Genomic DNA, 25377 nt, shown 5'->3' on the forward strand with positions numbered 1-25377 from the left:
TTGAAAACACGATGAGAACATATACGTGGCCAGGAATTGGCAGAGTTTATAATATTTAACGTTACTAAATGATTACATTGGATAATCAGAACTGGAAAGGTTCTGCTTTCGCTTGTTCGTTAGAAACCTCCGTCGTTTGAACGGAGGCCTTCGAAGGAGACATTGCCAGTTGGAAGGGCAGGTTCATACTCAATTTCGCAGGAGGAGTTGCCTTTCCCGAGAACGAAGAGTTTATAAAGGAATTTGTTGATTCACTTTTGGGGCTCTTGAAGTTGAGTTTCTTTGTGTTTTTACACTCATCTTTATTGAGAGTATGTCGTGGGAGGGGAGAAGGTGAGGGACACGGGCTGGGTGAGTGCGACTCACCTAAGCTGCTTCGTACCAATTCCTCTGTACTTTCGTCAGGCAGGTATATATTTGGAATAGAATTAGCGTAGTCGAAGCCGTATCTAAATACCGTAGGTTCGAGACTCTTCCTTTGGAATTGCAGTAACGCCCTTTGTTCTTCCGGAAAATGAACTGGAGGCTTTAGTGTAGGAATCGACTCTGTGTCACTCAAAGTTTCACACACTGACACCGGTGTTTCAGGTATAAAGGGTTCTGGAACCGTCTTTGCTAATCCTGTTACCCATCTGAATACCCATTTTAATATCTTGTAGCCTTCGTATAGAAGCAAACTCGCAAATAAGAACAGAACGACCATCATCACTGGATCCATTACTTTCGTTTTCAGTAACAGTACCTCAATGATAGTGCTCCAGTTGATATTTTCCGGGGAGATTGCTCCTATACTACCACAGGAGGTTGTGCATATAGCATTTATCAATCTGGGATCTATATCAGGTATCTGTTCTACGATTTTTTCATTAGGGGTTTTGATTAAGCCCACGAAAGATTCAAAAAGTTCATCAAAATTGATTTGCAACTGGTCCACCCAGCTGATTCGCGTTGAATTAGCCTCTCCCATCACCAGTGTGGTCCTTATGCTCCTTTACTCTGTTCATCTATCTATCCAACTGTTGATGCGTCAGTTGGTTTTCTTTCTTTTGAGGGCCCCAAACAGTTTACTGAAATATTAAAGTCTGCCTCATTTTCGTAACACAAACTAAACAATTTGACATAATACTAGATAGACTGAATAGCATAAGAGGTATTTTTAAATTCATAGCAAGTCTACTCATCAATTGGTAATATTAAATTTGCAGTGTTGAAATATCTTGGTCATTAAATCTTTCAGTTTTCGTTTAATGAAATACATCTAGTGCTGGTTATATGCGGGGCGTTAATATGTATATATTTTCTATTCGTAATTGGTGGATGGTAAGATGATGAATAGTATGTACAAGATATATATTTCAGGCAATAGCGCCCAAACTCATCAAAACCACTTGTATTATGAGTTGCAGTGTCCAAAACCCGACCCTTTTCATCCGTAAGTTGATTCGTTCATCGTCAGCAACGTAATCCGCGAAGGCATCATATACCTCAGCACTTAAATCATCCATTAACCTACTATCATAGATTGTCCAAGCTCCTGAGAAGTCATTCAAATTTTTGACTACCCGACACCTGATAGGGATATATGTTCTTCTTGAGTTAATGTAGCCAACAATTGGTCTAATCAAAGCATTGTTAATATATGATAGGTCGGTGCTAAACAATGGGACTTCTGCCTTGACATTGTGCAATTTTAGAAAGAAATCCATAATGAAATATTGCTTCACGTCGATGTCCTTAGGCTCTGGGATATCAACGGGAATAATATCTGAGTGTCGGCGTGCTTCTTTCAAGATGGTGTCTCTTACGACTGTTAGAATCTCTGAGATTTGAGATGCATCGATATCGTTTTCAGGTAGCAGTAGGTCTCCAATCATATCAACTTGACCACTGGTGATCCAACCAAATGGACCCTCTATTCCTGCATTTAGATGGTCAATATTGAGATTATCTACACGCATCTGAGTAACTTTATGCCAAGGGGAATGGTGTGAAGTCGATCCAGTGGATCCAGATCCTGAAGCATTATCCGATTCTGCTTTCGTATTAACATCGCGTTCTTTGTATTTCTTATGAATCGTGAACATCGAATTATCATAGGATCCACTGATGTTATCTGCGTTCAAGAAATCGAAGAAAAGCCAGTGCTTTCTCAATTGAGGAAGTTCACAATTGAATATGCTAACCAAAAATGGCCTGAAACCATTCGGTTGGTACAAAGTGAACAATACATCATTCATGACAAACTTGGAAATTTCAAAATCACCAGGTTGGTGTACATTCAGATAGTTTCTAGCATCATCATTTTCTTTCCAAAAGACATGAGTTCTATCCACAACACCGCGTAAACCATTAATCGTGACTTCATCCAAGAACCCTTTCCCATTAATCCACTTGCTTAGAGACACTGATATTTCTACTTGGTCGATCGTAAGATCAAATTGCGTATAATTACCATCGTCAAAGTCTTCTCTGCTCACTAGTAAACGCTCGCTTAGTGCCAATTTGGCCCGCTCAACAGCTTCCTGTTGAGAACCTTTAGTGACACCGTAGGGGAGTTTAGGTCTCCTTGAGACGAATACTCTATTGAATGATATTTTACCCGAGGACCAGTCTGGAACGATGGCACTCTCAAAGACAACGGATAGTGCACTATTCTTGGTCAAAAAGTTACCAACTTTGGTGGCCAAGTACTCCTGTGCAAACACCGTATTCAAGAGGTATATTGCCAATGATAAAAAAGTCGTGGTGAATAGGAATATCAAGAGCACGTTGCTTACAAGGACCCAGCTGACAACCGCACTGATATCGTCCGTGTTGAATGGTCTCATAGATCTTGTCAACGTCCATTTCAGATTAATCCGCAAACGCTGTAGTATACTAGTTGCCTGTGCCAATAATCTATCACGTTCTGTGATGAACCGGAAGGGTGGGTGTAGTGGCTGCTTCTTTTTACCTTGTTCTAACTGCTGCTGCTGCTGCTGCTGTTGCTGTTGTTGTTGATGATGTCCTCGTTCCCTACTATCGGGATCCTTCGAATTCGAGTAATGTCGCAGATGGATTCTGGCATATGGTCTATATTGATACGAGATGCATCCCACGGTGCACCAATTGAAGAGCCGAGGCCTGCATGCAAAGTGATTTAATGTGAGGCCTGACGTAACATTTGCAGCTGCAGATCCCAGTCTGGAAGCTCGAAACATTGATATATCACTTAGGGTACTTTAATTTTGATTTAATCTCCTCTATTCGAACCCAGCGGAATCATACAATGCAATAAGATATACAATACAATGCAATACAGATATACTGGATATACTGAGTGAAACTAACACTAACCTTCTGAAGAAGAATCAGCAACAAAAATACAATAAAATAAAATAAATTGATCAAACACTGCTTGTAGTTGTGGTAGTAGTGTTTTTTTTTCTTTCGGGAACCAGTAAGTCTGTTAGTGGCAACTCCAGCTGCTCTTTACAACGTGCCGTTTTCTTTTTGGCAGGTGGTTTCTCGTTTATTAATCATTAAATAAATGTTGTGATATAACAATCAATGACTTTTCAATAGGTGCAATAAGGAACCCATGTATGTTAAATTATATGTCAAATAGAGAAACAGAGAAAGAGACAGAGAAAAACAATTCTATGCATAGGACTTAAGTATGACTTACAACTATGAGTATGGTCACTCCAAAAGGCTTCAACTTCAACAAAAGTCGCTGCTTTAGCTCAGTTGGGAGAGCGTGAGACTGAAGTTCTTAAGGTCCTGTGTTCGATCCACAGAAGCAGCACTTTGTTTTTTATTTTTTCCTATTTCAATATTTTAACAACTTCAATGTCGGCCCTGTTTTGTTGGCACTTTATTTATTTACTCCCTTAAATCAGGGTTTTTTTTTTGATTTTTTTTTTTTTTTTGTATTAATTAATTAATCTTTTTTTTTTTTTTTTTTTTTTTTTTGATTTTTCATTTCTCGCCGTTCTGGATGAAAAATTTTGTTCAACACGACTTGACAAAAGACTGGATTCTACATGCAACTATTACAGATTTCAAACGTCGAACATTATCTTTGAACAAAGAATTGTTCCTGTAATATATACATTTGAATTGGATTTATAGTTAGAATTATATTATAACCAATTGCACAAGCATATCCAATCACTAAACTAAACATGTCTGAAATTCCTCAAGGTTCCAACGTTTCTATCTTTTCTAAGAACGAAAAGAAGGCCAAAGAGCAAATCCTAAAGTTGGGTTTGAAGCCAGTCCCAGGTATTTCCAGAGTTACTTTCAAGAAGAAGGACAACCAAATCTTTGCCATTGACAGACCAGAGGTTTACAAGTCCCAAGGTGGTAACTACGTTGTGTTTGGTGAAGCCAAGATCGATGACTTCCCTCAAAGATTAGCCAAGGCTCAAGAAGCTGCTCAAGCTGAAGGTGTCTTGCCAGCTGGCCAAGATGCTGTCTCCAAGGACCCTCAATCAATCCAAGCTGATATGCAAGCTGCTGCTGACAACGCTGGCAAGGAAGCTCCAGCTGATGACGATGACGAAGAGGTTGACGAGTCTGACTTGAAGGCTGATGATATCGAAATCGTTATGCAACAAGCTAACGTCACCAGAGCTAAGGCTGCCAAGGCCTTGAAGGCGCATAATGGTGACATTGTTAACGCAATCATGTCTTTGTCCGATTAGGTTCGGGAGTTTTAGTCCGATTCTAAATCATAAAACAAAAAAAGTACAGTATATTATATATAACTCTCGGTATGTAAGCTTAAAAGTACATATAGATGTTAAATTTGAATTGTGCCTAATAATTACCAAATGTAACGCTTTTGCTTCAATTGGTGCTTGTCTCTGTTGTGGTCAATGAATCGGTTTCTTGCGGTTCCTTGCTGTTGTTGGTCGAATTATCCTGTTTGTACCCACAGTTGGTACAAATATACGTGAAAGGCACACCGACCGCCGAGTAGCATCCACGCGATTCCTTGCACTGTGGACAAACGATAAGCGAAATGGACGATTGTAGATTCTTTACGTCATCTCCACCAGCAAGTAGTCCCAAAGCTTTATCAAACCACTTTTCACGGGCTTCAACGTCCTCACTCTGGCTCTTTAATTGCTCATCCTCGCGTAGTCGATCCAACTCTGCCTTAAGCTTCTCTAATTGCTCTTGTTTGCTTTTCACTTCATCATCAATTAACAACATCAAGTCATCAGATCCACTTTCGCCGCTAGAAAAACGCTGGATCAGCGAATTTGTGTAATAAAAGTTCGTCTTCTGCTTCAACTCTTCCATCTTCTCCTGATGCAACGATCTTAAAGCCGCAATTCTCGATTCATATTTATTGCTCAGCATCTGATATACCCTCTTTATAACTAGCCTGATGCCTATCAACACAAGTAACCCAATGATGACACTGAGGACAGCCGCAGCCGTAGAAGACTTCACGTAAACATATGCAACTACAACTGTTAGTACGGTAAGGTAATAATAGGTAACTGCACTGCTTACTCTCTTTCTTTTGGTATCTACACCTTTCAGACTTGCTTCGTAGTCATGTATCTTATTAGTTATGGAAGATAAGTCTTTATTGTACTTTTGTACAACACTTTTGACATCATTATCACCTCCAATTATCTTTCGTACTGCACGTAGCATTACAATAGATCTCAACGATGGTTCTCATTCAAGTCCTACCAACCTTGTTTTATTTTCCCTTTCCCTTTCAAAGGAAATCAGTTAAACTCATCAAATACTTTTTGGTTCAACACTTGTATTGTAAGCTTTAAACGTGAAAGAAATTATGCACAGTATACGACCAAGAACGTAAAGAACATAAGTAGCTGAACCTAAGGAAACTAACCGTGACATAAGATCACGGTAACAAATGCTAAAACATACAACTAGGCATTACCACAATTCTGCACAAATAGACATTCAAGTTGTTATAATATGCCGAGTGTAGACATCTCAATTAACAAATTGATAGATATCTTCTCGAAAGACGCAGATGCCTCAACAACGATCAACACACCATTGGGTCATGTAATGATAGAGATTCAAGGAGACCTTTTATATCCAAGTAAGAGGATTGATCCAGAGAATGATGTCGATTGTAGGTTCATACGACAAGACGGTGAAGATATGGTAAGATTTGGGATTTTGTCTTATGATCTGCAAACGCGAAAGGCGACATTATTTATAGGGAGCAAGCAAAGAATGCTAGGCCAAATTGTTAAAATAGATCCACCGCTAGGAGTATTAAAATTTGATAAAGAGGATGGCACGGTGTCTCTTCGAGACGTTATAAGATATAAGATACTGTTTAAGGATAGACCCTTACCAATTATGTAAATAGAAAAAAAAAAGTGGCATATATGTATGTACATGTTTACCTATGGTTTCCAGCCGGTGGTTAAATTCAACTCATCTAATCTCTTCTGATCAAACACTGGGAAAGGATGTGCTTCTGTATTGAATACGATTTTGGTCAAATCCACTTCATCATCGAATAGCAAGTATAGGTACTTTAGTGTTTCAGCCAACCAAAAACTTTCCATATTATCTGCTTTATTCGTTGGGATACTAATGACATCATGTAAAGAGGTATATGCTGATGTTTCCGTATCTTCGTCGACAACTTTAGTGTGTTTTACAAAGCTTTTGAAGATTTCATAGCCCCAATGTCTATACTTTTCTTCACCAGAAAGGTGGTATAAAAACATCAACGATTCTACTGTTTCAGGACGTTGTATGTTATGCCTGTCAAGAGGCTTGACGAAATAGTCCTTAGTTTCTGAGACCCACCAGTTGTCTTCATAAACAGGGTAGTTGCTATTGAAAACAACGATTTCAGGCGAAAGACCAGAAGGAATTTGACGGTACATTTCATAACACGATTTTGTAATTTGCTGCGCCAAGTCCCAGTCAGATTGCTTTGTTGGGTCCCAATCAGGACTACTAATTGCTTCTGTATATGGTTTACCATCGGTGGCACCCATAGCTAAAAGCCCACCCATAAAGCATACCAAATGGTCAAATTTAGAAGAAGTTGGCCCTGCTAACCCATACTCTTTTTCACCAATGTAGGTGAGCGCTAGGTTGCCTCGACTTTTATCTAGAAGATGTCTCTTCATACCTTTCATCGAGAAATTATACAATTTCCGGTACAAAGACTCCCCCGTTAGCAAGTTCTGTTTCAATAGATATTCGTAGAACGAGTCACCACGAGACCCAAATCTAATCGTGGATCCTTGGAACATACCTGTATCTGGATTAGTGTAGATAGGGACTAAACCTTGGTAATGACGACCTAAAACGTTATTGTTTTTGTAGATTGGCTCGTAAACAGCTTCTGAAAGAGTCCAATATGAAGAGTTCCCTGTTATGTAACTCAAGTATTTCATCTCCATCTGTAATGTAGTGAATTCAGCAGTCGACGATGCCCCATTGTCCACATGGTTCTTTATGGCTTTACCAGATCCCAAATTTATGCTAGAGTATGGAATTCCTGTTGCTGACTGCGTGAAAGAAGATGCTAGTCTGTCACCGAGATCAATTGCCTTGTTTAAGTACACTGTCGAATTACCAACCTTATAGGTCTCTGAACAATGGTACGCCGACAAAAGGCCTCCCAACATTCTAATCGTAGTCTCGAACACATTAACTTCGGAATCAATGTCGTAATTCAAAGTGTTGTCGACCCATTCTTCAGCGAGCTGAATCTCAGCTGCAAACTGTTTTCTGTGGTCCTCATCTGAGCTTTTGTTGTACATTATCATCATCGTATCAATGGAATCAACAATTATCCAACCCAATGGATCACCGGAGCGTCCCATATTTTTACCCTTTTTCGAAACTGGCCCATACACATCATAGCCCCACCCATTCTCCCTGTAATCAGTCCAGGATTCCAAGAAGACCGACTCAATCTCAAACTTAACGTCCTTAGACTTATACGTCTCTTGCAAGAACCTTGCTCCATACTGGTAAACAGTTATGGCCAATACTGCACAAATAATTGGCGTTACTGTCCACTTCATGTTGCTAGGAAAACGACTACCCTATTTGGAGAAAATAAATGTTAACTTAGAAGTACACTCAAACAGTATCGTTCAATCGATGCCCTTCGCTGTCACTTTTCGTAGTCATTGCATATGTTTATTCTTAGAAAAGCTATGCCATTGTCTCTCGCTAGCCAGAGCTACATGAAAAAATGAGAAAAGGTAAGAACAAAAGACTTTTGTCCACTGTAGAAGAACGAAGACAACAGAATTGAAATAATACAAAAAAGAAGATATATTAGTGGACTTGAGAGCCCTAAATAGGTTAAAACTCGGTATTTCATCAATTGGTTGTGGAAAGACGCAGCTGAAATACCAATCCATTGTGTTAAAGAAGACTTAATTTCTATGGTTATAGACAGGTAAGAAAGAGTTTTGGAACAATAAATAGCCATGAAGATAGCGACTGAAGTTGGGGATTCGATTCCACCAAATACGAAACATGCTGTTTCTGTGAGTCTTCCAACGTGGGAGGCAACTGTGGGTTATGAGGAAGGGGAGAAATGGGTTGTGGAGAGAATGACCACTGGATACCCTAGATTTTTCATCCACAAGTCAATTCAGAGATTATGCAATGTGTTGAAAGATAAGTATGCTAAAGAGGAAGAGACATGCCTTGTATTCCCAAGTTATCAGGTAGCGAAAAGATGCAGGGAGTTTTGTAAGGTAAAGAGTAAAGTCACTCTGAGGAATAAGATCAGAATTCTTCAGTTGGCGACATCCAAACCTTTGAACAAAGAAGAGGAGTCGTGGAAAAGAGAGTGCAAGATTGCCGTTGTATTTGCTCAGAAAGATTTGTATCCTTTGTTAAAGCAATACTGGCAACATACCGGTGAAATAATCTCGTCTCGATTGGCAGAGTACGTTTTGGCAGAGCTTTTCGAACTAGAGCACAGCGACGGTAAGCAAAACGAAGAGTTTGTAGAAAATCGTTTCGGCAGGAGTCTAGACTTCTCGTTCGCTGGTAGAGCTAAGTTACTTATCAAAAGGCGTATCGCGAGAAAAGTAGTTGATGTAGACGAAGATGATGATGAGACGGCACAGCAGCAGCAAGAACAACAAGAACAACAACAGCAGCAGCAGCAACAGACGAATAACAGATCAGACAGTGGTAGTGATGACGAAGCTTCCACTGCGACTGGAAATGGTGAAGATAACGAAACTTCTTTCACGCATTCCCCAGGAATACCCAGAGATGATGTAATTAGGGTGGAGTTTTCAGATGTGGATGATGACGAAGACGATGGCAACTTTGCGCACATGGACCATAATTCAGCTATTCCCGCTGAACTTATCGATGAAGTTGAATTTGAACAGATAAATATATCGCCTCCTTCACCACAGAATACCGATTGTGCATCAAGCGGGATCCTGACGGATAACTTGGAGGCTACTTCAATTCATCTCAACCCTGAAAGAGACGTGTTTTTGTTCCCAAGTGGTATGGCTTCCATTTTCACCGCACACAGATTACTATTGGAACTGGATTCGAAACGTGTGAGGCGTAATGCGGTAACTAGCGATCCAATTGGATACGGTGGTGCATACAAGAAAACTGTAATGTTTGGATTTCCATATACCGACACATTGAGCATCTTGCGTAAGTTCAATCACACTCATTTCTTGGGACACGGAGATGCTCAATCTATGGCGGAATTAAAAGAGATTCTCCATAGCGGTGAGCAAATTCTAGCTGTATTTTTGGAGAGTCCATCAAACCCGTTGCTAAAGATGGCTGACTTGGTGGAATTGAAGAGACTCTCGAATATCTATGGGTTTTATATTGTCATTGACGAGACAGTAGGTGGATTTTTGAACATTGATGTGCTACCATATGCTGATATCGTGTGCAGTTCGTTAACCAAGATCTTTAGCGGAGATTCAAATGTGATGGCTGGGTCCATTGTGCTTAACCCTAAATCTGGGTTATATGAATTCGCTACAAAAATGTTACACTTAACTGAAAAATGGTACGAAGACCTTTTATGGTGCGAGGACGCTATATGCCTAGAAAGAAACTCTAGGGACTTCATTTCCCGTAGCATAATTGTGAATGAGAACACCGAAGCACTACTAGAAAAGGTGATTTTGCCAAATGTGGGCGAGGGGAAATTGTTCAAGAGGTTATACTACCCTAAGTACACTAGCGTGGAAACCAAGGCAAATTACGACACTGTCAAGGCGAAGTCCGTGGGAAGCGGGTACGGAGGGCTCTTTTCAGTGACGTTCCACAACATAGAGCAAGCCAAGATGTTTTTCAACAGCCTAGAATTGTGCAAAGGCCCCTCATTAGGCACCAATTTCACCTTAGCATGTCCATACACGATTTTAGCACATTACCAGGAAATGGAAGAGGTTGCCAAATACGGGCTTGATGTGAGTCTTGTAAGGGTTTCTGTCGGGCTCGAGAACAAATCGGAACTCCAAGCCGTGTTCGAGAAGTCTATCGCACACGCCTTGGGTAAAGAATAACAAAGAACGCGCGCGTGTAAGCATAGTTAGAAAAATATTTGATTGATTGTAGGAATATAATGATTTATACGTATGTAATCAGTAAGTAAGTACATCTTCTTTGAATTTTTTTTTTGTTGGTTCAATTGGAAAGAAAGAGAGAATTGTCATGACAGATCGTGAAGTCTCAAGTGAGGCATATCTATATTTCCATTATGTGCTGCTGAACCTTAGTCGAACTGCCAGAACGATTTCTTTTACCACTGAAAAGTCTGTCTGCCGGTTTGTTCTTCCTTCAGCTGCGGAAAATGGTTGTTGGGAAACAAAAATAAATGGAATACACAATACTTCGCTTATAATTCGACTGGCTTTTCACCTCTAGCAAATCTTGGGTTTCTTGGATCGTTGATGAATTCCTTGGAGTTTGCAGACAAGTCAGCAGCCTTGGAGATGGCATATAGCATGATAGCACCACCTGCGAAGAAAGGCCAGTATGGCTTCAAAACTGGAGTTGGGAATCTCTTGACCATTGTGATTTCTGATTTGTGTTTGCGTGGATGTATGTGAAAAGCAGATCCAATACAAAGAATGACCTAACCGAAAGGAACACACAATCTATAAAAACAATCTTTCGTATCTGAATTAGTTACGTTAACACACCTATAAGCTAAAAGTATATGTAAATTGTCAATTGTCAATTGTAAATTGTAAATTGTATTTTGCGAGGTAAAAGGAAGGAAGACAGAAAAAACAAAAAAAAAAGATTCTACAATATCCGGGTAACAAGATCTTTTTTTCTCAACTTTTTCTTTGGCTCTTTCTTCCTACTCTTAAACCGTTGCAAGAGAGGATAGACGACTGGCCTAGATCTATTGGTTCGTACAGAGAGATTAGAATGCTGTGTTACCCGACAAAGAAACCACCAAGTTTCTTCTAGTCATCATCTCTCTGTCTCTCACTTTCGGTATTTTTATTTTCATTTTTATTTTTCTTCTTGATATACGATATATAGTCCTATAGTGGCGGGAGAGTGGGAACCGAAAGATCGCGTGGGGTGGGGGTTTATTGGACCTATTGGCGACCAACCCCCTTTGACGTGCCATTTAGCCGCTGATACTGATTAGAAAAGTATATAAGGCGTGTTCCAAAAGCAAAAAAAGTAGATCAGATTGCCATCGCGATATCCTTCGAAGAAAATAAGAATGTGTATATCATCATGATGGGGTATTGAGAAAGCGATATGCCCAAAAATGGGAAAATGTTAGTTATGTTCACTTGAACCCATAATATAATATGTCTTCTTGGTAAAAACAAGAAACACTCTTTCTCTTATCCAAGTAATGAGACTTTCTTTGAGACTTTCTGAGACTACGCTTTATTCTCCCCGCTTCCCAACTAACTCTGGGCGCACAACTCCGACTCCGAAACTTAACTCATTAATTATCTTGAAAGAAGGATTCTCTTACTCTTACCCTTACTGTAAATGCAAGTATCTTTTGTTCCCGTCCCGTTTTCGCTTCCTGTTCCTTATAACTTTATCTCAAGAAAACGAGAACAAATTCGGCTAAATCCGACAAGTCATGGAGCAGACAATAGATAAGACTCAGACAAATTGTACTATAAAAGAGGAATAGGAATAGGGTGTATACCCCAGTGCCAGAATGATGTAGAAGGAACAAATATATAGTTTAAAGAGAAGGAGAAAGAAAAGAACCTCAAGACGAAGCAACTACAGCTACATAAATGCTTCAGTTCAAGGAAAACCAGGCCAAAGAGTTTGAGAACGTGGTTTCGCAAACACACCAATCGGTCGAAATCTTAAGCGATAGAGTTTTGGGCCAGGTCGTTTCGTACAGCGATCAATGGTTCGCCGATGCTACCAACCTTTTGAAACCTACGGCGCCAGTTAGAGATGCTACTAGGTTCACCCACGCCGGCGCATGGTACGATGGCTGGGAGACCAGAAGGCACAATACAGAGGAATACGACTGGGTCATATTCAAAGCAGGGGTTCATGCAGCAAGAATTATTGGGTGCGAGGTGGACACGGCATTTTTCAACGGGAACCACGCTCCAGCTATTAGCGTACAGGCGCTAAGACATGAAGATGCGGCATCAGCGCCTTCAGATATCTCAGAAAAAGACGTAAGATGGACTGATGTTATAGAAAAGGTTGAGTGTGGTCCTTCGCAAAGACATTTCTTCCTCAGAGAAGCCTTGACTGACGACCATTACAATTATTTCAAATTGAAAATGTACCCAGACGGCGGAATTGCAAGATTTAGACTGTACGGGAAGGTTGTTGCACCAGAGCAAGCAGCGGCATCTGCAAAGCCTATTGACTTATGTAGCATTGCTAACGGTGCAGTGGCTATCGCAGTATCAGATCAACACTTTGGATCCGCAAACAATCTCATAATGCCTGGCAGAGGTCATGACATGTCCGATGGATGGGAGACCTCGAGATCGAGAACGCCAGGCCATGTGGACTGGGCCATTATTCGGTTGGGCAAACTAACCTCATATATTGACCGCATAATCGTCGACACCGCACATTTCCGTGGTAATTTCCCACAATTCATCAAGGTGGAAGGTATTGCAGTTGATGGCACGACCGCTGCTCCTCACCACGATGATCCAAAGTGGACCACGTTAGTCGATAAGTCAAAGGCTGGCCCAGACAAGGAACACGAATACAAAATTGACAAGGTTTTGCAGATTACTCACGTCAAGTTGACCATTATTCCAGACGGTGGTGTAAAGAGAATAAGAGTGTTTGCTACATAAGAATAAGAAATATAAAATAGGATAACCTGTTATCCCAACACTAGGTAGGTAGTTAATTCTCAAAGCATATTCAACTTAGCTCATCTTAGCTAATAGCATTTCCAAAATGCCGATCTCTGATGCTCTTTTTCCCTCGAGAAAAAAAAAAAGAATAACATAAGTAAGCAGACGCAATTAATAAGAGATGCGATGTGCATTCGTTCTGTGCGTAGTAGGGTAGATTTGCTTTAAAAAAAGAGCCACTACACCCATGAATAATGGACGTGTACGATCGAATCCACGCTAGAGAACCTGTAAAGGATGTGTTGCAATATATATCTGATAATAACGTTGAGCTTGAGCCTACACAGTTCTTGAATCAGCTAGAGGTTGTTCAAGAACGGAATAGTTACTATGCCAAGCAATTTTTGAAACTGCTGATACCATACCTAGAGAAGATAGGATCCGAGTTATCAGAGACTGTTTATGAGCCATATATTAACTTATTAGCTGTGAATGCGCCGGATCCACAGAGTAGTGACATTATACAGTATAGATTTGGTAGTTACAAACTCTTGATCAAAGAGACACCATCGTTGATTTGCGCACAGGGCACAACCGGGTTCAGAACCTGGGAAGCCGCCTTGTTTCTATGCCACTTCATGACTCAGAACCCACATTTATTTGCTACTGATGATGGTGGAAGCTCAATGCTAGAGCTTGGATGCGGTACTGGTATTATATCTATTTTGTATACGTTGATGCAGAAGGAGAAGGAGAAGGAGAACAAGGGCTCATTGGAAAACCACATATTCGTCACCGACGGCGATTCCAGTCTTTTACAACAGGTGAAGGATAACTTCCTGTTAAATGACATCACTGCGGTTCCAGAATTGCGGTTCCAAAGGCTACGGTGGAACGAGGACGAGCTATTACAAGCCGAGCGTGACAAAAAGGTTGGCTTGATCTTGGGAGCGGATATTACCTACGATACGAGCGTCATTCCAGACCTTGTTGGATGTTTAAAGCAGTTCGCCGGAGCCGATGCTTACATATCGTGTACGGAGAGAAATATGGCGACACTGGAAGCGTTTGAAAACGAATTGACCCGCAACTGTCTCGATTTCGAAATTGTTGCAACTATTTCACCGGAATCGTTCAAACAGATTTCCGTAAGAAATATCACTACGAGTATTAGAATTTACAGGGTACGTACCTAGCTAACTAAGTAAGGGTGAATAGAATAGAATAAAGTAGAATAGTAAACACCATTGACGAATTGGTAATTAGGTCACGAGGGCCCAAGATGAATGGCAATGAATCTGATAGTGCGTTGCTACGAAAGTACAAGAACCAGGTGAAACTGCTAACGGAAGAGATTGCGCACCATGAAAACGAACAATCGGTGAGAGACTGGCAAATCGATGAGCTAAAGGTAAAGCTGAGGTCGGTAACCGAAGAGTTAAAAAACGTGAAGCAAGACCTGGAATTTGAGACGCAACGATCGCAAACTCTGGAAGAAGCAAACAGCGAACTGCAATTGAGACTGCGTGAGTCCAAATCACAGCACACTGCGATTCTACAAGAGCTGGAACAGCTGAAGAGCGAGAAACGCGTTATCAGCGAGAGGATAAGGCAATCGTACGTAGAATTGGGAACAAGGAGGAAGATCAGTACCAACCTGATACCAGACAACAACAGTGACGACGAATACGAATACAAAGATGGAAATGGAAATGGGAAGGATCACGATGTTTTAGAAGGCACTGTCGCCAATAGAAGAATATCTTCTAGAAAATTTTCATCTAAGACGACGACAAGTGAGGAACAAGAATTGTCATCATTTGATGAATGGAGCGACGATGAGGTTGATGAGTTGCACGAGATCGAACAAGATGGCGATGCCCTAGAACCAAAACATGAACCTGCTGCTAGCCAAACGTTGCTTCAACAATACGAAACTTTAATTGATGATCTGCAGCATGAAAATGAAAAACTGGTAGCACAGCTTCGGATCCAAGCCCTCAGAACAGCAAATATAAGCGTCAGCCCGCCGTTACGAAAATTCCTGCACGAAACGTATCCCGTGATGGCGAAAAGACCGACCTATATACTTCTATGGCAACCCTGGTTCAGCAGCAGCAGCAGCTGTCCAGGAGGAAAGTTTAAACCAGTATCCATGGGGGTACTTCTAGACATTGACATGTAATGTAGGAAAAATAAAATAATTAATTATTCCGGTTGGCGGATGAAGAGGCGGTAGTAATTCAATGGCGTGTTGGCGGGATAGTTGCATACATACACCCAGACAGACCTTCTTGCTTGCTCATCAATTGCCATTGACTGATATATTGTGCGAAATAATTTCGTCCTTTTTTTTTTTTTTTTTAGTTTTTCAGGCGTTTTTTCAGGCGTTTTGTTAACATATTCAGCATTTTTAGCATTTTTAGCATTTTTTTGGTTTGCTTTTTTGCCTTTTTACGTTATCAGTTTCTTTGCTGCGGGAATCTCTGGGAGGGACCAGGTTTATGGAGCGTCAAGTTGCGGTCAATCTAACGCAGGATGGATCTGCATTCAAACTTTTTCGCTCAGAACCCGTGGCAGTTCGGGCTCCGAAAAAGTCACCCCATGTCAGGATTTGATGACTGAGCAGAAGCAGAAGTAGAAGCAGAAGCAGTTTCGGAAGGCAAAGAAGAGTACTCTTATGCGATCGAGAAAGCGCGTGCCTTGGTATAATAGTAATTCCCTGAGGCGTGACGGAGTGGGTATCATCGGTTTTGGAGTGGTACTCCCGTCGTTTGTAGAAAGAGCCTTTTCTTGGCTTCCATTACATACGAGGAGACAACAAAGCGAGAGTTTTATCTGCGATCCGCGTATGGTAGATTAAATATATAAATAAGACTGTTCGCAGAGCAGAGGACTCATCTCTCATATGCCATCATACCTCAGCGAAGAAGGAAGGAACACACCAAGAACCCCACCAAAACGAAAAGCAGTGCGAACACGATGGCGTTGCATAACTACATATACCTAAAGCATAAGGCTCACGACCAGGATTGCCACAGACTTCTTTCACGTGACCACGATAACAGACCCAACGTCGAGTACGTGAAGAACTCTGAAATGAGGAGGCAGTCGTCGAGACAGGCGTCCAGCTCAGAATCCGGCACGGACAACGACGATACGCTAGTGTCAGCAGTGCGCCGGATCGCGCTGGAAAGAAAGCAGGACGTGGTCGGAACAACCGCGAAGGCCGCACAATAGCTACAAAATTAACCATCACTTCCTAGAATGCGAGCGCGAGCGCGAGCGGTGCAGGCCCACCACAACACAACATAATAGCAATAGAATAGAAAAAGTATAATATACCTAGTATTAGTTTAATAAGATTACCAGTTTTTACCATTTTTTCAAGATCTCATCTACACTACTACAGGTTAGATAGCTAATTGACTATAGTTTATACACAGATGTTGCAGATCTCTGACACTCGAATATCATGTGTAATGAATCCATTCGAGTTCTTAATGACCTCCAAGGTTTAATCTCTCCTTAAAAACCGCTTATCACGACTTGGAAAATTAACAGTGGGTAATAAATATCCATTGACGGACTACGCGATGGAATCAACACAGAACGCATCGACCCACGCGAATTTCCATCGGACGCTGCCAAGTCGTACTGTCTATTGCGGTGGATTACTTTTGGACAAAGTTGGTTTTATAAGAGAGACAAACAAAGAAAGGGTAATGTAAAATTTCTCAATTACAAAGGGTGGAAAGTGATGGGGGGAATATCATCTGCACAATTTTGGCTCGCTTTATATAGTGCCGAGATTAGTAGGGTCTGGATAAAAAAGCGAAGGAGAATAGGAAGAGGAAGAAAATTTTTTTTCTTCCTCTTTGAAAGGCCGGGTAACAAAGTCTCATCGTCCTCCAACCTAGGGCTTTCCTTTCCGCTTTTTTTTTCTTCTTCTCCTCCAAACAAGACCCAACCATACACACCCACACAGACAGAAGAAAAAGTGTAAGGATGAGCGTTGTGTCGTTTTTTTTTTTTTTTTTTTTTTTTTTGGCGGAGAATGTGTGCACGTGCACAGACACACACGGGAGCGGCTGTGCCTCCGTATACGGCAACTGCCACGACAACCGAGGGCACAGATACACGAGGTTATGTCAAAGAGGCGTGCTGGCCTGGGGGGGGGAGGCTGCGGATGCCTGATACTGGGGCCTGATACTGAGCCCCAAGGCTCAGTCTCGGTCTCTGTCTCAAGCTCAAGCCAATTCCTTCCGGGGAACCCAACCACCTCCGGATTTTTTCCGAAAGTATCCCCGAACGTCTATGGATTATCCATGTATACACAGAACAGGGAGTGAGTGAGTGAGTGCGAAAAACGAAAAAAAATACAGTAAAACATAAACCAGAGATAGCAGGGAAAAGAGCCGTGGTGCGGCGCACTGCGCGCCGCCCTGGGGACGGCGCCTCTCTCTAGTTCCCCCAGAAAAAAGAGTCACGTGTACACAGCCGCAGCCGCAGCCGCAGCCGCAGTATCTCCGTGTCACATAGATTGGACTGAACTGGACTAGACTAGACTAGACTAGAGAGTAGACGAGAATAGACGAGACTAGACGCTCTGGCGTTTCAGATAACACCAACACTATCTATGTTATCATTACACACACGATACGTAATACGTTGGGGCTCCAGCGGTCAAGGTTGGGGGTGTGGCCCACATACGTAACGTCTCGCCCTACACCATACACGGCATTTTTGTCTGCCTGCCGGCTTTGGCTTGCGCTTTGGTACTTGGTATTTTTTCCTCTTTCTTTTTGTTTCCACCTTCAACAGACATCTACGCTTTTACAGTTCAAGACATTGAAATTTCAAGACTAGAACTAGAATTAGAAATTGGAAATGAAATTGGAATTATAATAGATATTAGAAATAGATAGATATTAGAATAGAGATAGATATTCGAGTAATAGAAAGGACAAAAGTCAGGAAGAAGAAAACTTAGGGCGAGCGAAGCTGCCGTATTAATCTATTGGAAAACTGAAATACTAGGTTTCAGAGAAGAAGAACAAACAAAAAGCGCAATAACCAGCACTTTATCCAAGTTACAAGTGTGAGTGAGTGTATATCTGCAAGCAAGGTGTGATTGAGTGAGTGATCCGCTTGTGATGGATTCTGTCGCTGATAGCACCCTTGTTTCCAAAGCTGTAGCACAGCCTTCGCCGCATCATGCTGTGATAAAGCGTGAACATGAGCAGGAAAGAGAAAGACAAATAGAAGCCGAAGCAGAGGCAGAAGCAGAGGCAGAAGCAGAAGCAGAAACAGAAATAGAGCCTGGGGCCAGCACGGGCCTCAGCAGCAGCAGTAGCAACCGTTCTGAAGGAAATGATAGTAGAAATACGCCGTGTAATTCCAGTTCGAACTCGAATACCCCGGGGATTGTGCCGATTCCCAGGAAGTCGCGGATCATCAAGACTGATAGACCAAGACCGTACCTGTGCCCGACTTGTACGCGGGGTTTCGCAAGACAAGAACACTTGAAGAGACATGAACGGTCGCATACCAACGAAAAGCCGTTTTTGTGCGCATTTTGCGGGAGATGTTTCGCAAGAAGAGATTTGGTGCTTAGACACCAGCAGAAGCTTCACGCCTCGTTGATGGACCAGGACAAGAACCCCGACATCATCATGGCCTCGAAAGAAGTCAAGGTGAACTACTCAGCACGGCATATTATTAAGAAGCCGGGCAACAAAGAAACAGTCCTGCCGACTCCTGCGATGTCTGTACCGCAACTGGAGCATAGTATGTCGATGGGCTCCGCCCGTAAGACGTCCTCCAAACAGCTGCAGGTACCATTGTTGCCACATCTGCTACTGCCACTCCAGCAGCAACAGCAGCAGCAGCAACAACAACAACAACAACAAGAACAACAACAACAGCAGCAGCAGTCACCGGATGAACAACAACACTCGCCTGTACACTCTGAGGATCCAAACCTGCATGCCCCAAAGAAAAGGAAGAGACACGCTTCCTTCTCTGCTTCCACCAACATCTCCTACACCCAGAGGAAGGACGTCCCGCAGCTTTTCGACACGGAACAGAATAACGTTCCACATCAGGTAGGCTTCTCGACGCCTCAACTAACTGCCCAGGAACTGACCGATAAAGCTCTAGAATCCGGATTAAACATAGACTTTTTGGAACCACCCGAGTTCATGCTCTCCGACCCTAGCGTGCAGCCCGACCTCAAACCCAAACAACCAGGTGTGAACGATATAACATTCAACAGAAACAGCCAAATACCTCCTGGAGAGTCATCTTCGAAAATTCATAACGCCTCTCAAAGAAACGATGGCATGCAATTGGATCTCGGACAGGTCTCTAAAGACCTACACAATAAACACCAGTTCCCGGCTGGGCTTACTCCCCTCATCTCGGATATGCTCACGATGAGATCTGCCACCGCAGGTGTCGGTGGTTTCGTGGACTTGAACGCCGAACAGAACCTAGACTACTTCAATTATAAAGACAACAACGACGAACCGCATCATGGACAGCACCTTTCAGCAGGAGCAAACAGAATGAATATTCAAGAGCCAGATAATTATAAACAAAAGGAAACTCCTACTACTGCTACTACTACATCTACAGTTTCAGGATTCCACTCTCAAAATGGTAACGCGGATGGAAGTGGTGTAAGTATGCCTAACATGAGTACCTCCCATAAACAAACTTCTGAACTCATTCATGAATTCATTAGTAACATGGGCCCTCAAAATCCTGAAGTTCAACATGACAACAAGACTAGTAGCAACATAAATACCCAACAACACTTTATGAAAGGTCAAGATTCTCAGCGGCAGGACCAGGTATTAGATCTTTCAGGAAAAAGAAGTAGTAGCCAACAACAACAGCAGCAACACCTCTATAACCCAGAAGATGAGCATTGGCTATCTGAATTCATCAATACCCAGATCGACGGTAATTTCAAGGTCAACATGACAAGCTTCAATGAAATTGGTTTCCCAGCAACAACATCGTCTCACAGAAACTCATTCTCAATTAGCTCAAATACTCAACATTCGTCTCCTAGTAAGAATGCAGGGCCATTAAATGCCCAACAAATGGCTAATACACAGTTACCGCAAGCTTTACCGAATTCTAAGTTCACGATTGGGTCGCCAAAGTTTATGCGTGACGCTCCTACAAGTGCTCCTTTAAGTAAAACACCATCACAATCCTTTTCTCCAGATATTTCCACTCTCTTTAAATCGAGACAAGTTGACTTGTTTAAGAAAATAATGGATAAAAACGGAATAGCTACTCCGGGATTATCTCCCAATTCAATTTCCAATGGCGCTAAACCAAAGAAGGGCACCAGACTGGTTTTTTTCGATGAAGTTTTACGTCAAAAGATCTTGTTGGAGAATAACTTACTTTCGACCCAATTCCCAACGTTGGAAGAGTTGAACACATATGCAAATCTTTACCAAGATGAATTTCACATGTATTTCCCATTCATTCATCTACACAGCATCAAACCATCAATGCGTATTTACCCTCTTTTGTTGTCAATATGTGTTATTGGTGCTTTGTACGGTTTCCATTCCTCTCATGCTATGCTTCTTTTCAACATTTCACGGTTCCATATCAGAGAATACCTCGAAAGAACTAAGGATCACCATCACGAAACACCTCTTTGGGTCATTCAGTCTATGGTTCTTTTGATCTTTTTGGGAATTTTCAATAATGATATGAGCATTACACAAACAATGAATACCCAAATCATGTCTTTGATCGAACTAGTTAAACTAAAACAATTGAACTTACCTCTAGAAAATATTATGCCACTCCCAATAGAGAGTGATCATATATTAGAATATCAAGATTATCCAGAATTGCAAGAACAAATAAGAAAGCAGTATAGAACAAAAGAACAAATGGAAAAGAACTTCCAATATTTTATTAAAGCTCAATCTAGAATCAGAACATGCCATACAATTTTGTTGATTTCCAATTTGTTCACTTCTTTGGTTGGATTGGATTGCTGCTTCCATTCCATTGATTTGAAATGCGGTATTCCCTGTTACAATGAACAGTTGTACTTCTGTGAGAATTCTGTAGAATGGACAGAACTATTGAAAAATGATAACATTGAATTAGATTCTAAATTTTCGTTAATTCAATTGTCCAATGGTGATGAAACATACAAGAACTGCTTGATCTACTTAACGAACGGACACCAATTCTTTTATGACAACAAGAAAGTCTCATTCAAGACGCTTTTGTCCCTTCTCATATCGATACACGAAAAGATTTTCCTTGAGAGATATCATCTCAAGAGAGAAACAAACATCCAAATTATTGAAATGAAATGGAGAATGCATTCACGCCCTATTATAGAATCTCTAATAAAGTTCTGGGAAGCTCTTTATTTGAAGAACGGGGGCATTTTGCAACCAAACGAGAATAATATCGAATTAATAAACAATAATCCGGCTTTGCGTTTGATCATTCCATTGCACTCGTTTGCAAAAATGAGAAAATGTATCAGTTTAACATCTGTGATGAATAAAATCTGGCTAAAGGATTGGCAAGCAATGAATATTGATCTCGAGAACTCGTTTTCTGATTGGGACTCTTTGAGAGAAGCTACTGATTATGGTCTGAATATTGTCAAGTTTTGGATTGACACAGTGTCTATCGTAAAGAACGCAGAGAAGACATCAATCAGAACGCCTATTTTCTCCATAACATGTATTTTTTCAGCAATCTTGACCATTGCAGAATTCTTGAAAAGAATGGAAAGAAAAGCATTGACTTGGAAACATAACCAACTACAGCCAACTTCAAACACTTCCAACTCTACTTCGTTTATGAACTATGTGGATAGAACTATTTGGTTGAAATCGGAAATGATTTTGAAAAAAGTCGAAACTCATTTACTTCCTAAGGGATACAATATGCAGTCATATGCAGAATTCCTTAGAATCCAAGCCAACGGAGCCTTGGACGTAGAAGTTTTGGACGACGAACTAGCCAAACGTGCAATGGATCCAAATACGGACATACACGAAACAATGCAAGTCGTTCAAAGAGCCCGTCTTTCTTCAAGATCACTGTACCTGGGTGTCAGAATTCTAGGCGATGCTCCTATCTGGCCAATTGCTCTTTTATTTGCCCATGCACTTCAAGCAAGAGCAATATACAACGTGTCACACCCTTCACAGTACCAAACATGAAGCTATCCATCTAACTACTACTCCAAATTGTCAAAAAAAAATGATAGATTTTTAACGAACTCAATGATTATATATAAGTATATGTAAACTAAATACATCTACTAAACTAGGCAAAGTCCTACACTAACATCAATTATATCTGATCCTCTCTTGTTTCTTTATACTTTTCTCCACACGAAGAAGATGATTTATACTTTAACTAAAAGAAAAGAGCTAAAAGATTAACTTTAGTAAAAAAAAAAAAAAGATAGATATTGGCGAAGAGCTCTTGCATGAAGAGAAACGTGATAAGTTGAAAACTCGTTTTGATCATAACAGTTGATGAACTTTCCTCACCCAGAAACAGCTTAAGCTAGCTCTTTAATATCTGAAAAGTTGCTTTCTCACTTTTTGCACAGACTGAGTTATATAGTCCGGTCCAAGATGACTTCTGACAAACTTAATGGTAGACAACTCTTTGAGAAGATCGGTAAGCCAACCAAGATAGTCGCACCCATGGTCGACCAATCGGAGTTAGCTTGGAGAATCTTATCAAGAAAGTATGGGGCCACTTTAGCATACACGCCGATGTTCCATGCAAAGCTTTTCGCTACGTCAGAGAAGTATAGAAAGGATATGTGGTGTGAATTAGATGGAGATGAGAAGATAGACAGGCCGTTAGTAGTACAGTTTTGTGCGAACGATCCCGATTATTTATTGCAAGCCGCTAAGCTTGTTGAGGACAAATGTGATGCTGTTGATTTGAACCTCGGTTGTCCTCAAGGAATAGCCAGAAAGGGTAAATATGGTGCCTTCTTGATGGAAGATTGGGATCTCATCAGTAAACTCATTCGGACTTTACACGAGAACTTGAAGGTCCCAGTAACAGCAAAGATTAGAGTGTTTCCAGAAAGAGAGAAAACGTTGGAGTACGCTAAGATGGTGTTAAATTCTGGCGCCCAATTTTTAACTGTGCATGGAAGACTACGAGAACAAAAGGGACAGAAGACTGGATTGGCAGACTGGGAAATTATCAAGTACTTGAGAGACAACTTGCCTAGCGATACGGTATTTTTCGCAAATGGTAATATTTTGTACCCAGAAGACATTGCAAGATGCATGAATGAGATACACTGTGACGGTGTAATGAGTGCCGAAGGTAATTTATATAACCCTGGTGTTTTTAACACATCTCACACCGAAGATAAAGAAAAGATCTTTCCAAGAGTGGACAAGCTGTTAAGAGAGTACTTTGAGATAGTTAAATCTTGTAATGGATCTCATGCTTCCAAAATTGCCATGAAGTCTCATTTCTTCAAAGTCCTAAGGCCATTTTTACCTCATAACGTCGATATCAGAGCCAACATCGCATCAATGACCGCCAACACATCATTCGAAGAGTGGGAAGAAAAAGTTGTGAAGCTCGTTGAAGATAGAGTACAAAAGCTTTTTGAAGAACCTGATATCGCTGAAAAAGACATTATAACAGTGGGTGAACCTCAACCATGGGGTGGTGCTTATAGAACGGTTCCATACTGGAGATGTCAACCATATTTCAGACCGGTAAATGGTGTTACTGCAGATAAAAGAGTCACAGATGCCTTGAAGAGCAAACAAAGTTTAGACGCAGAGTCCTTGAAACGTAAACCCGAATGCGAACTCGAGCATGGCAAAGAAAAAGAAATCAAGGTATAAAGAATGGAATCTAGCTCAGCATTCGACTCATCATGCATATGTATATATATATCTCTATATTTAAATTCCTATAACCAGAGCCACGTTCGCAGTATAACACCTTTTATACTGAAAAAGAGATCAATCAATTGCAACTAACCTCACTACTCTCTTCATTTTTCTTCCAGATCTTTGATATGTCAAGATAAAAATGCTTTGCATCTAAAGGTGATAAAGGTTCAGACAATTCGATATGCATGAAAGAACAAGAAGAAGAAGAAGAAGAAGAAGAAGAAGGAAACACCACCGATTTTCATACCCAGATAACGTAATAGCGATATATTCTTAAAACTACCCCTAACTGCACTCAAAAGGATGGAGTTTGAAATGCGCCCTGATGCCTTGACTTCTCGCACTCTCGATCGTGTCACAGAGGATCCAATAGTACTACCGTATTTTGTTGAGTTTCCAGCACTCAACCCATCTGACTTACTGAAGAAGTTTATTGCGAAAGAGGGATTGATCAGACATGGTACTGGCCCTTACTTCAAGGAAACGGACAGGTCTCCATTGCAGGTTAAGATCACGGATACAAACAATGGTAGTGATGACACTGGTGCGGCTGTGACCAACAGGGACGCATTCAGCTTGATCACGGTGCTTTACACCCCCGATGCACCAGTGGGCTCATTCTTGAAACTAAAAAACACTAGTATCCATATAGTGCAGAAGGGTAAGGGCAAGGTGGTTCTGGTATACCCAGATGGTCATGTGAAGTCATTCACAGTCGGTCTTGACTACGAGAGTGGTGAAAGTAGCCAATGGGTTGTCCCAGGTGGAGTGTTCAAAGCGTGTTTCACCATCCCTAATGAAGAACTGGACAACAGTCTTCTCATAAGCGAGGTGGTGGTTCCAGGATTCGATATTCAAGATTGCATTACGATGTCAGGGAAAGAAGAACTTGTAGCCTTAGTCGGCCAGGAGAAAGCCGAAACATTGAAATATCTAATGTAATTATAATATTTAGTGCATGATGAAATTAGTATAACACTTCTTTGGGTTCTATTTCAGGTTCAATAGAGTGTTTAGATCAATTCCATTGATAATAATTTTGGTCTCTCCTTTTTAGGTATATTCCCAATTCGTTTAACTTTAACCTCTTGTGCAAGAAACGTAATTATCCTTTAGGTAAC

The 25377-nt window shown here is 41.1% G+C and overlaps 13 protein-coding genes and 1 non-coding gene across 14 annotated transcripts; 10 read left to right on the forward strand and 4 right to left on the reverse strand.

Annotated features, from left to right (window-relative positions):
• Positions 1–1355: 1355 nt before the first annotated feature.
• Positions 1356–3200, reverse strand: MDM31 (Mdm31p; the record flags this gene model as incomplete). The annotated part of the gene is made up of 1 exon (XM_022819823.1): positions 1356–3200. One exon carries the CDS (start codon positions 3198–3200, stop codon positions 1356–1358), a length of 1845 nt encoding a protein of 614 aa, XP_022676350.1.
• Positions 3201–3714: 514 nt separating this feature from the next.
• On the forward strand, positions 3715–3788 carry KLMA_R424. The gene has a single exon. It is a non-coding gene; the product is annotated as a tRNA-Phe (tRNA).
• A 378-nt stretch (positions 3789–4166) lies between these two features.
• EGD2 (Egd2p) lies at positions 4167–4688 on the forward strand (the record flags this gene model as incomplete). The annotated part of the gene is made up of 1 exon (XM_022819824.1): positions 4167–4688. The coding sequence occupies one exon, from the start codon at positions 4167–4169 to the stop codon at positions 4686–4688; it is 522 nt and encodes a 173-aa protein (XP_022676351.1).
• A 145-nt stretch (positions 4689–4833) lies between these two features.
• On the reverse strand, positions 4834–5655 carry LNP1 (Lnp1p; the record flags this gene model as incomplete). The annotated part of the gene is made up of 1 exon (XM_022819825.1): positions 4834–5655. The coding sequence occupies one exon, from the start codon at positions 5653–5655 to the stop codon at positions 4834–4836; it is 822 nt and encodes a 273-aa protein (XP_022676352.1).
• Positions 5656–5949: 294 nt separating this feature from the next.
• CTF8 (Ctf8p) lies at positions 5950–6351 on the forward strand (the record flags this gene model as incomplete). Its single annotated transcript, XM_022819826.1, has 1 exon — positions 5950–6351. One exon carries the CDS (start codon positions 5950–5952, stop codon positions 6349–6351), a length of 402 nt encoding a protein of 133 aa, XP_022676353.1.
• Positions 6352–6392: 41 nt separating this feature from the next.
• MNS1 (mannosyl-oligosaccharide 1,2-alpha-mannosidase) lies at positions 6393–8039 on the reverse strand (the record flags this gene model as incomplete). Its single annotated transcript, XM_022819827.1, has 1 exon — positions 6393–8039. One exon carries the CDS (start codon positions 8037–8039, stop codon positions 6393–6395), a length of 1647 nt encoding a protein of 548 aa, XP_022676354.1.
• Positions 8040–8453: 414 nt separating this feature from the next.
• STR2 (cystathionine gamma-synthase) lies at positions 8454–10532 on the forward strand (the record flags this gene model as incomplete). The annotated part of the gene is made up of 1 exon (XM_022819828.1): positions 8454–10532. One exon carries the CDS (start codon positions 8454–8456, stop codon positions 10530–10532), a length of 2079 nt encoding a protein of 692 aa, XP_022676355.1.
• Positions 10533–10864: 332 nt separating this feature from the next.
• On the reverse strand, positions 10865–11041 carry ATP18 (F1F0 ATP synthase subunit i; the record flags this gene model as incomplete). The annotated part of the gene is made up of 1 exon (XM_022819830.1): positions 10865–11041. One exon carries the CDS (start codon positions 11039–11041, stop codon positions 10865–10867), a length of 177 nt encoding a protein of 58 aa, XP_022676356.1.
• A 1213-nt stretch (positions 11042–12254) lies between these two features.
• Positions 12255–13298, forward strand: DAL2 (allantoicase; the record flags this gene model as incomplete). The annotated part of the gene is made up of 1 exon (XM_022819831.1): positions 12255–13298. One exon carries the CDS (start codon positions 12255–12257, stop codon positions 13296–13298), a length of 1044 nt encoding a protein of 347 aa, XP_022676357.1.
• A 257-nt stretch (positions 13299–13555) lies between these two features.
• EFM3 (protein-lysine N-methyltransferase) lies at positions 13556–14497 on the forward strand (the record flags this gene model as incomplete). The annotated part of the gene is made up of 1 exon (XM_022819832.1): positions 13556–14497. One exon carries the CDS (start codon positions 13556–13558, stop codon positions 14495–14497), a length of 942 nt encoding a protein of 313 aa, XP_022676358.1.
• An 86-nt stretch (positions 14498–14583) lies between these two features.
• On the forward strand, positions 14584–15486 carry KLMA_40514 (uncharacterized protein; the record flags this gene model as incomplete). The annotated part of the gene is made up of 1 exon (XM_022819833.1): positions 14584–15486. The coding sequence occupies one exon, from the start codon at positions 14584–14586 to the stop codon at positions 15484–15486; it is 903 nt and encodes a 300-aa protein (XP_022676359.1).
• Positions 15487–18457: 2971 nt separating this feature from the next.
• On the forward strand, positions 18458–22531 carry TDA9 (Tda9p; the record flags this gene model as incomplete). Its single annotated transcript, XM_022819834.1, has 1 exon — positions 18458–22531. The coding sequence occupies one exon, from the start codon at positions 18458–18460 to the stop codon at positions 22529–22531; it is 4074 nt and encodes a 1357-aa protein (XP_022676360.1).
• Positions 22532–22954: 423 nt separating this feature from the next.
• DUS1 (tRNA dihydrouridine synthase) lies at positions 22955–24205 on the forward strand (the record flags this gene model as incomplete). The annotated part of the gene is made up of 1 exon (XM_022819835.1): positions 22955–24205. The coding sequence occupies one exon, from the start codon at positions 22955–22957 to the stop codon at positions 24203–24205; it is 1251 nt and encodes a 416-aa protein (XP_022676361.1).
• Positions 24206–24559: 354 nt separating this feature from the next.
• Positions 24560–25198, forward strand: CFF1 (Cff1p; the record flags this gene model as incomplete). The annotated part of the gene is made up of 1 exon (XM_022819836.1): positions 24560–25198. One exon carries the CDS (start codon positions 24560–24562, stop codon positions 25196–25198), a length of 639 nt encoding a protein of 212 aa, XP_022676362.1.
• Between the last annotated feature and the right edge of the window lie 179 nt (positions 25199–25377).

The sequence above is a fragment of the Kluyveromyces marxianus genome, chromosome 4 (assembly GCF_001417885.1).
Source record: "Kluyveromyces marxianus DMKU3-1042 DNA, complete genome, chromosome 4".
Classification (NCBI taxonomy): Eukaryota; Fungi; Ascomycota; class Saccharomycetes; order Saccharomycetales; family Saccharomycetaceae; genus Kluyveromyces; species Kluyveromyces marxianus.